This window comes from Temnothorax longispinosus, chromosome 7 (genome assembly GCF_030848805.1).
Source record: "Temnothorax longispinosus isolate EJ_2023e chromosome 7, Tlon_JGU_v1, whole genome shotgun sequence".
Classification (NCBI taxonomy): domain Eukaryota; kingdom Metazoa; phylum Arthropoda; class Insecta; order Hymenoptera; family Formicidae; genus Temnothorax; species Temnothorax longispinosus.
The window spans coordinates 22,353,531-22,363,350 of record NC_092364.1 but is presented as its reverse complement, the minus strand read 5'-3'; the positions used below and the strand labels follow the sequence as shown (position 1 = coordinate 22,363,350).

Genomic DNA, 9,820 nt, shown 5'->3' with positions numbered 1-9,820 from the left:
TGTATTGTATGAGAGGAAATAAATAATAAGATTCACCTCGCGCATACGACACGTACCAATACGACGTCTCCTTCCTCAGGGATGAAAAGTCGCGCATGTATTTACAAACTCTGTTCCATGCCGTATTTGTTTACGCCTCAATTCTTTCATTACGTATTTTATCATCATCGTCGTAAAAGCAAATTATTATTACTATTATTTTTATTATTATTATTATTAGCCCAGAACTCGATCGCCTTATTATCTCGGGCGAATCCAGTTCGCGCTTTCAAAAATATATATTTTTGCTTTTGTGTGTATATTTATTTATATATTTATATATATATATATATCTATTTATATATTTATATAAACTTCATATTTATCTCTAACTTGCGTCATGGAACTGAATCAGCGACAAAAACATCTTGTTCAAGACGAGCGGCGACTATCGCTTCTTTCTCTTTTACGTACGCTACAACGTGTATGTAAAAGAGAAACTCGTGTACACGAACTTTGTTGTCACTTTAGCTCGGCGCGCTTTACAGGATAATTATTATAAACACGTACGCGAGCTTATTGTGCCGTGATTAAAGGTGGATTAAGCCGATGGCGCGAGGATTTCATAATCCCAACAAATCGGTTTTGTGTCGATGGACAGGGACGTACATCTTAAAGAAATGGAGGCGGCGTTTTAAATGCCTTTGAAAGAGGCTGCGAAGTAATCAACTAGCCAACGAAACTTTCGTCCGATAACATGAATTTGCCTATCGAATTTGCAAAATTCAATCAGCGAGTACGCTGTGTCGCGTACGACCTCTGGCGTGCTGATGATTGAAACGAAAGTACCGCCCAAGTTGATTCGGGGCGGTATGCTGTTGCTAATGCTGCTGCTGCTGTTGCGGCTGCTGCTGCTGTTGCTGTGGCTGCTGCTGCTGCTGCGATTGCTGCTGCTGCTGCTGCGACTGCTGCTGTTGTTGCTGCTGTTGCTGTTGATGATGAAGCATAGTCATAGCTCCAGTTTCAGCCGCTGTAGGCAAAACTACGGTAGACTGCTCACTAACGGATATCTGATGAATCTGCGCCTGAGAACCTTGTCCCACTTGTATTTGAATTTGCTGCAACTCGGGCACCGAGGACTGTTGTTGCATTTGTTCCACTTGTTGCTGTTGGTCCGCCTGTTGTTGATTCTGCGTCGTATCACTCGTATTCAATGGATCCTCCTTAGCACGCTTAGTAAGGTGAGATCTCGCGTGCTTTCTAAGATGATCTTTCCGATAGAACGCTTTGCCGCATTCGGTGCAAACTTCGGTCTTTTGTCCAGAGTGTATAACAAAATGAAGATTCAAGTGTTCTTTTCGTTTAAAGCCCTTCATGCAAACGGAACAAATAAAAGGCCTGTCAGGATTGTGACCTAATTTGTGCCGCTCCAAATGTTCCTTCCGTTTAAGACCAGCGCCGCAAATGTCGCATATAAATCTCCTCTCTATTTTGTGCCCGATCAGATGCTGTTCCAAACTTTCCTTCTCAGGGTACGCCATATTACATTGAGGACAGCAAAATAGGGTCGTGCCATCGAGAGCGGTAACTATGCTTACTTGTCCTGGTTTTGGTTTCTTCGGTTTTGGTGGTTTCTTTTTGTATTTCTTTTTTCGCTTCGGTTTCGCTCCTGCCTCCTGTTCTTCGACAACGTCGGGAATGATGGCCGTTTCTCCTCCGGCGACTGTAATCTGCACAGCTTGCTCTCCCGAAGCTGTGCTTCCGGAAGCGTCGAGACCATCCGCGCCAAGGGGACTCGATTCAATGGTAGCTTCCCTTTTAATAGTTTCCGCCGAAAACTTGAGAAAGTGTTGCAGACTAAGGGGTAAAGTACTTGTAGGCAGTCTAGAGAGATAATCCGCGACCGTGGATCCTGGAGCAGCGAGGCTCTGCCAGCTGGCAGGCATAGAAGTAATGAACTCTTCCCCGCTCTGATTACCTTGACTCTTGACACTGCCTCGTTTGATAAGGGCCACGGGGGTCGTACCCTCCTTCACGTCCTCCTTGGACTCCTCTATGCTTTCTCGCAGAATCAAGTCCTGAGGAATCTGGGCGACCACGGTCAAACCTTCGGGCGCTCCCGGAAGTTGCACCGTCTGCTGAATCGTCTGTTGAGACGTAGTGGTCACAGCGGTGGATGTGCTTTGTGTCGTTTGATCGGATCTGCAATCAAGTATCGGACACGCGGATTAAGTTGATCGCTTTGTGCAAGATACGCAAGATGATGTTCGGTGTGCGTCGATGTACTTACGTTTGCGTAGTCGCTACGGTGTTTTGCGGTTGCACTTGAATTTGGACACCGTCCGCGCCTTGCTGGCTGTAGGCAACAGTGAGAACGGTGGCTGCTCCCTGCGGGAACTGACTCAAGGATATCGGTGCCAAATGATACTTTGGCTGATCGCCGCTATTTCCGCTTTGAGACACGCTAGGATTGACCACTTGTATCTGGACAGTTTGCTGTTGCTGCGTGCCATCTTTCCCCGGGACGGTGATGGGCAAGGTAATAATCTGCTGTTGTTGATTATTACCGCTTTGGGCCACGGCGAAACCATTCGGATCGACCGGCCTCAAATAATGAACACCACCTTCACCGCCAGATAATACTCCGACCACCTGTCCTCCAGTGGTAAGGTTCTGCGCGAATTTCGCTGTGGCAAATTGATGAACGGTGCCGGTCGGCAGCGAGCCGGTGAATCCAGGGAAAGGTGTAAAATTCATTTTCGAAACGCGTACGCCTGTAACAGAGAGGAGATTCATTCTTGTTATTTAGCAGGTTGTGTGTGTGGTTACAAAGTTTATTTATCTCTAAAAACTCTTCAACGCGACATTGATCTATTTCTAAGAAAAGGCTCCAACAATCACCATTACGATGCTACTCTTGAGATGATGCAAACGCGAGAGATTACGAGAGAATCGAGTTTGGAGGTTAAAAAGACGCTATCCTCTCTCTCTCTCTCTCTCTCATTAGAAATACGGACAGCTCCAAAATTAACGAATTTTTGTAAAACCATTAGCGCGTACATTTACGTTACAATACACGTTCAATGGACACACGCGCGTGTATATAAAATATTGTGCGAGGTGTACGAGGAAGATTGTGTGTTTAATTACAGCGTGTAAGATCGTTTCCTATAAGTAAGTAATTAAGAACGAATAATTAAGAACGTCAGTTTTTAAGTGACAACCGAGATGTGCGTTTGTAACGGAGAAATGTCTATATTATATATCACATACGTGCTAAGATCGGTGCGCGTTTATCTACTAACGCAACAGGTCTCTGTGGTATCCCCGTCGCGTTTATGGTGCAAGAGATTATCGAAAAGACATGTTCCACTCGAGTCCCACGCGAACGTAATTATTGGAGAAATCTCACAATGTGGAAGGTATCGAAACTCAACCTATATAGATAGAGACGTTCATCCTTTTAAGACCCTTTCGCGTATGGCGATAACAAGAGTGTAATACTCGAGTCACCATCTCCCTCGTCCGCTTCAATTAACAATATAATAATAAAATCAAGACAGACAGCAAAGTGTCGCGCGCGCGCGCAATGAGAGCGAGATTTTTCTCGTTTCTGTCCCGGTCTCGTGCGCCGCGCCTCCATGCACGTGCGTCCATGCGCGAAAAAGTTGGCACCTTATTCCTGCGACTGTAACCGGGACTTGCGAGCTAACCTAACTGAACGTAACTTTCCCATTCTCGCCCCGTGTACTTGTCGCTTTTGCGACAAAATCAAAACTCGACATTCGAGCGAGTGGCGGCAAGACAGAATAGCGGCGCGACGTTTCCGACTCCGGACCGGACCGGAGCCTTGGCGATCGCGTTCCGCGTGCACGAGGGTGGGGTGAGGGCTCCCCCACTTCACCCCCTCCCCCTACCTAAAAGGGATCCGGGAGCAGGGAGGATAGTCGTCAAAGTGGCCCAGGATCCCACCCCACTCCACAGCGCGGCGACGGGCGACGGTGCCCCTACGGGGTAGGAGCGCGATGAGGGTAGAGGAGGGGGAGGTACCATAGGTGGGAACCTGCCGCGAAATAGAGCTCGAGACTCGGTTTCTCTTCCTCCCGCGCGCGCGTTACCACGACTCGACGTAGCGCGTATCGCGAGAATGGGACGAGAAAGAAGGCGAGCTAACAAGGGTAGGGGAACGTCAAGAAAGAAGGGAGTCGAACCTCGGCACGCCGACATTCCCCGGGGAAGGGGAACGCGAAAATGTCAGGGGGCGAAGGTATACCCGTAGCGGGTGGCCAGATGCAGCGCGCGCCAGACGACGTGGGGCACGGATGACAATGATAACGATACTCGAGGCAACGGGAATCCCTACCCCCAGGTACAAGGAACGTTCATAGGATCCGAAGCCGATGACGGAAGGGGAGAGAGAGAGGGAGGGAGAGGTTATAAGATATCGGCGAGCATGGGGGAATCCACCGTCCGTCCGCGTACGCGCGCGTACACCTCTTCCGAGGGCCAAGAGTGTTGCTCCGAAGGGAATAGATAATTAGAGAGAAATAATCCTCGGGTGACGTACGACGGGGCGGCGTCCGGCGACGAAGGGAGGGAGGCGCTACGCTTCACTCGCCGTCGACACCACGCGTGACGCGACGTGTTTTTCGTTGTACGCGGAATGGCGTACGCGACTGATCGGACGGCTCCGTTGTCGCTCGTGCTGACGCTAGACGCTCTCGCAAGACGCGCATGTCGTAATGGCGCACCGCGTCTCCTAAGGTTAGCCGAGGCTAAGTTTATCCTCGTCTCTCGCGACCCGACCGCGACGATCGCTCTCTCTCTCTCTCTCTCTCCTTCCCTCTCACACTCGAACGTGTCCGCTGCGCTAGTCTCTCCGTCTTTTATCTCTCGAATGCTCCGCAAAAGACGCGTACCACGTATCGCACGTATGCGGTACATACGTGGGTTTTTTTTTTCGCAAGAATCGCCTCGACGAGTTTAGGGCGTTTAGGCCTGTCTCTCGATATTACTGCTGCGCGTGGGGCGCTGCACGCCAAACGGATCAGCGACTGTTGCGCAACGACGACGTCCCGTCCCGTCCCGCATCGTTTCCTTTCCGCCTCGCTCCCAGCTCCAAGCTGCGACATTACGACGCGCGACTATCGCGAAGAGCGCTGAGAGTTGAGAACGGGTCTCTCGACAGCACGCGAGCCCGTCGCGACCGTTGCGAGGGAAAACTTGGATGAGTTCGCCTCTCCGGCCCGGCCGCGTCGGACAACGGCCGACGGCCGACGCGCGACGGCGTCGTCGGCGAATGGCTCAAAGCGTGAGCGTGGCTGGTCTATACGCCCGCCATGTTGTAAGAAAAAATGTTTCACGCGCCACGTAAGAGCGCGTGAGAATGAGACGTGCGCGACGCGCTCTTTTTACTTTTTACATTTCCCTCTCTGCTTCTCTCCCGCTCTATGCACATCGCGAAATCCCTTCTTCTAACGCGCGCGGAGAGTAGAGTACTCTTCTCTCGTGCCTGGTGCCTCTCCCTCCCTTCCTCGTTCCCCTGAGCGCGTCGTTTGCCTTCGCGCCGTACCCGGGGCCAAGGACGGAAATAGGAAAGAGATCGACGACGAGACGCGGCACGCGGCGAAAGACGCGTCAGCTGACGGAGAGCAGGGCAGAGGCGAAACGACCGAGGTACACGGGCAGGGCTGTTGTTTACACCCCCACTTCGATGGGTTAGAGGCAGCGAGATGCCACGGAGGGGCCTCCGAGACCTCGACGAACACCCACCACCACGCACGTTCCAACCCCACCAGCCTCTCAACCACTGTCCGCACCTCCAACCACCCCACCAAAGCCAGCTCAAGCCAAGCCGTGAGCCACGACGAGGGCCCCGCGACGATTTTAGTGTCTTGGGGTGGGTGCTCTCTGTGGCCACCGTTTCGCGGTTTCTCTCGTGCATGGGTCTCGTCGTCGTCCGTCCGTCGTTCGTCCGTCGTTCGTCGTCGTTGTCGTTGTCGTTATCGGGAGTCGAGTGCGACATGGCACCCGCGCCGCGGGGCGGTACCGTCGACCGGAACGTCCGTCGCATCGGGAGGACGATCGAGCCAGAGATATAAAGATAGATGTGTGTGCATATATATAATGTGTACATATATATGTATATATTTATATATGATATATATATATATGTATATGTATGTATAGGGGGAGGAGGGGAGAGAGAGAAAAGAGAGAGTGGAGAGAGAGAGGACACGCATATGGTCATTATATCGGCAAAAATGTATACATGTAATAAATGTACTGCATACGGCGTCTAATGTAGAAGAAAGATTGCGAGCGGGCGTGTTCAAGGTGCGAAAAGTATACGCGTCTGTGCTAGTCGGCTTTGTTCTACTTACTCGTAAGTACAGGCAGGTAGATGAGCGGGCGGACGAGCAGCCGCGACTCTCCGTGCACGCTCGGCTCAACGTACCGCTGTTACTGTCGCTGCCTTCGTTCTCCGTACCTCCACCTAGTACGGGAATTGTCCGTCTGGCTGCCTCGCGCCTCGCCGCTCGCGTGCGTCGTCGTTCCCAATCCTCAGCGCAGCGGCAACGACTTTCTCATTTCAACGTGAACACGCCGACCGACCGACGTATCGCCGCGGCTGTCGCTGCGATGCACACGTCATACATATGCGTAGAGACGTCGGGACGGACGCGCGCGCGTCTCTAACGGAAGCTCGAGGAGAGCTCGAGAGTGACTCCGCGATAAATTCGCGCTCGCACACTGCTGCGCTCGCTCGCTCTCGTTCTCTCTCTCTCTCGCTCGTTCACTCGCGCACTCTTTCTCACTCACTCACTCCCTCTCTCTCTCTCTCTCTCTCTCTTTCTATAGCGCGCGACGAGCGACGAGCTCTCGCTGAACGGAGACGCGCACACGCTTCGTTTCCGGGTTTACGACAACCAACCGCGATCGAATATGGCTCGGCCCTCCTCGGTCGGTAGGTAGGTAGACGAGCGTGGACCTCGTTCGAGCCGGCCAACGGGAACAAATTCGCGAACTAACGGTACATAGCTGCCTGACGCCACTACGACCGACCACGACTGGTGGACACTGAGGTGGCCACGCGTAAACTCCGCGAGCCGCGAACGTCAAGCCGTCAAGCGCCACTCGTCCGGAAAGTCCGAGTAATCCGAATAGTCCGAATAGTCCGACGGAATCGCGCTGGCGCGCAACGGTCTCTGCACTTTGCACAGTCCGCACGTCTGCACGCGCGACGCTTAGATTAACGACGCGCCTTGACGCGACGCCCTCGCCACGATCTCACGTCCAGCGTCCAGGCGCGTTCCGCCTGGCATTTAGCGCCTAGCGTACGACGTCTATGCGCGATCTCTCTCGGAGCTCAGATCCACAGATCCTTGTCTCGCGATCGACAAGACACGCGGGGGAACGCGCTCCCTATATAACCGCTGTTAATATTTCAGCGGTTAAAATATTAACTATGGCGGCGGTTTACGTGCAGAGTACGTTGCGAGTGCAATGGTAGGGTGGGAAGATTAGAACGTAGCGCTTGCGCGTACGCACTTGCCGATCGAGTGCTCCCGCGGCGTAAGAAACCAGCTGAAAGCCTTTATTCGCGAACAACGCGCCGCCGCGCCGCCAGATTTTCGCGCCGGATTATCTCACACGTCTACCTAAACACGTCCGTCCGTCACGCCGTTAAATCCTTTTCGACACTCTGTCATGCGTACTCTACATTGCTCAATATTGCTCACGCGACTGCTTACGGGAATACGGGAACGCCGAACGGAAACGGAGCGGAGCGGAGCGAAGCGGCTCGACCCGCGCGCACCTAGCGGCCTACGGACCTACCGCCTACCGCGGACACCGGAGGTCCCGGAGGTTAAGTCGTTGAGCGGAGAATTGGAGACCCGACCCGACATTGACCGTCCTGTCATCTTCCCTCCTTTATTCTCGAACGCGCGCATTTTTACGAAATGTTTATGAAACCACGATTCAACCGCGGGTCTGACGATCCTCGCGATCCTTCCTCCTGCTAACGTCCACGCGAAGGCATCCCTCTCGACATGTACTGCCGATCAGAGAGACTTTGGTTGAGTCTCCCGTCTCTGTACTCCCATCTCTCATAACGCGTGTAAAGACTGTAAAGATGCCTCGCGGTAAACTCCACTCTACGCTTTATTGCGCTTTCTGACAATGAAGTGAAGAAAATAATGTAACAACCAATAGGATGCGTGTGTATGTGTGATGAATGAGAGAAGTAACAGCGTACAAATAAAGGAATGCTACAACTTTTACGATGTCGTGTTAATGATTCGTGTACTCTCATTTACATAAAATTTTATCCACTATTAGAAGATGCTTAAAATTCTAAAGATTGTATAATATATTGAATCTTGAATCTTACATTTATCGCTGCCTCTTAGAAAAGTTTTATATATCGATTTTATTGCCGCAACATGGGACACTTTTTAACATTATCCGAGTGCGTGACCGGGAAAGGATAATGAAAAGAGAAAAGGAACGTGAAACGTGTCAAGTATATCACATAGGAGAATGACAAAAGAAACAGGGAGACGAGCTGGCTAAATCTCGGGAGGACGAGTCCGTTTCGCGAGCCAAATGGAACGTGCGCGTTTCAATCAATACAAATCCGGTCTCCTCTGCACGCGTTCCATGTACAAGGAAAAGAGCAATTTATTGCTCTCGTAATAAAAAGGATTCTCCGTCGCACCTAAATCTGGTCTATAATCACTGGTAAAGTTGCTTTGGCTGGAACCACAGCTGCCTCTGGGCGATGACGTTTGAGACACCTCCGAGCAGCTTGGAGACGACATGAACATGCCACTTTCCCACGCAGTCTCCATGCTCTCCACCGTATTCCCTGCCACTGTATTCAAACCATTGATATGAAGATTGTTGATCCGTTTGCTCAATGGCATAAATTCGCTAGATTCTTCTTCTATGTTGCGACGTCTCTTCCTAAACGATCCAAATGAAAAATGATGATAAAAGCTAACAACACACGACGCTGTTACAGACAGCAGTATTAAACCTACATTTTATAGCTTTGTCGTACTTTTATACTTTTGTGTGCACGCGCCTGTACATATCATATATCAACGTATAATAAAAGCGTTACGTCACCTCGTAAACATTTCAACAACGGACCAACCTGTTCGTCCGTGTCATGGTGTTGTCGGCGTTGTCGCGTTAGTCCGATCTCCACGAGGACTTGACAACTTTAACAAATATATTTTCTCAGCCGATACATGTTGCGATCCTGGTCGACGTTGCTTGTGATATTCCGCGTTCACGTGTATTTCAAAGTTTCCACTACAAAATTTATAATAAAACTATAAACTACAGATGCTTCGGCAAACAAAATGACTTTTGATCGATCCTTAGATCCTTAGATGTAACGAATGACAAAGATCCGAAATCAGAGATAAATCGAAAAACTAACCTCCTTTTCGAAACGCCAGTCGTCAAGAACGTCGCAACGTGTCAACATTGTGGAAACAATTGACTGTACACAACGGATAGAGGGCGGTAGGTTTAACACAGTCTCTTTAAAGCTATATCCACACAACTTGCATAAGCCCATAAACATAAGCATAAGGAAATAGACCACGCCGTTTCTTTATGCATATGGTTATGCACCTATGCAAATAGTAGCGGTTAAATGAGACATATTGCACGTGGCTATTACCGCGTTGGAACCTTCACAAATTTAATATTTAAATGTCGCATGTTATAAGACGACGACTCTTGTTCCGCTGAATCTGGGGGCCTATTAATGCTAGGTCTACAATGCGAGTCGTAAAGTCGTGAGTCGTAAGAACTGACCAAT

General features: G+C 50.4%; 2 protein-coding genes across 3 annotated transcripts; both read right to left on the bottom strand.

Moving 5' to 3' along the window:
* Positions 1-297: 297 nt before the first annotated feature.
* On the bottom strand, positions 298-6,074 carry LOC139815733 (uncharacterized). Its single transcript, XM_071782837.1, has 3 exons — positions 5,752-6,074; positions 2,270-2,753; positions 298-2,181 (listed from the first exon to the last, which is right to left on the bottom strand). The coding sequence occupies exons 1-3, from the start codon at positions 6,050-6,052 to the stop codon at positions 861-863; spliced, it is 2,106 nt and encodes a 701-aa protein (XP_071638938.1). The 5' UTR covers positions 6,053-6,074; the 3' UTR covers positions 298-860.
* A 2,195-nt stretch (positions 6,075-8,269) lies between these two features.
* On the bottom strand, positions 8,270-9,571 carry LOC139815756 (uncharacterized). 2 transcript variants are annotated; one of them, XM_071782895.1, is made up of 3 exons: positions 9,434-9,571; positions 9,115-9,303; positions 8,270-8,949 (listed from the first exon to the last, which is right to left on the bottom strand). In XM_071782895.1, the coding sequence occupies exons 2-3, from the start codon at positions 9,123-9,125 to the stop codon at positions 8,610-8,612; spliced, it is 351 nt and encodes a 116-aa protein (XP_071638996.1). In that variant the 5' UTR covers positions 9,126-9,303; positions 9,434-9,571; the 3' UTR covers positions 8,270-8,609. The 2 variants fall into 2 exon arrangements, with proteins under 2 accessions (XP_071638996.1, XP_071638995.1); XM_071782894.1 differs by having other exon boundaries at positions 9,143-9,303.
* Between the last annotated feature and the right edge of the window lie 249 nt (positions 9,572-9,820).

Excerpts from the sequence above, each read along its gene's own strand:
- LOC139815733 (XM_071782837.1), bottom strand. The coding sequence starts at position 6,052 with ATGCGACGGACGTTCCGGTCGACGGTACCGCCCCGCGGCGCGGGTGCC. Across the intron at positions 2,754-5,751 it reads GGGTTGGAACGTGCGTGGTG|GCGTACGCGTTTCGAAAATG; the intron begins GTGGGTGTTCGT and ends TCTCTGTTACAG. Across the intron at positions 2,182-2,269 it reads ACCGTAGCGACTACGCAAAC|ATCCGATCAAACGACACAAA; the intron begins GTAAGTACATCG and ends ACTTGATTGCAG.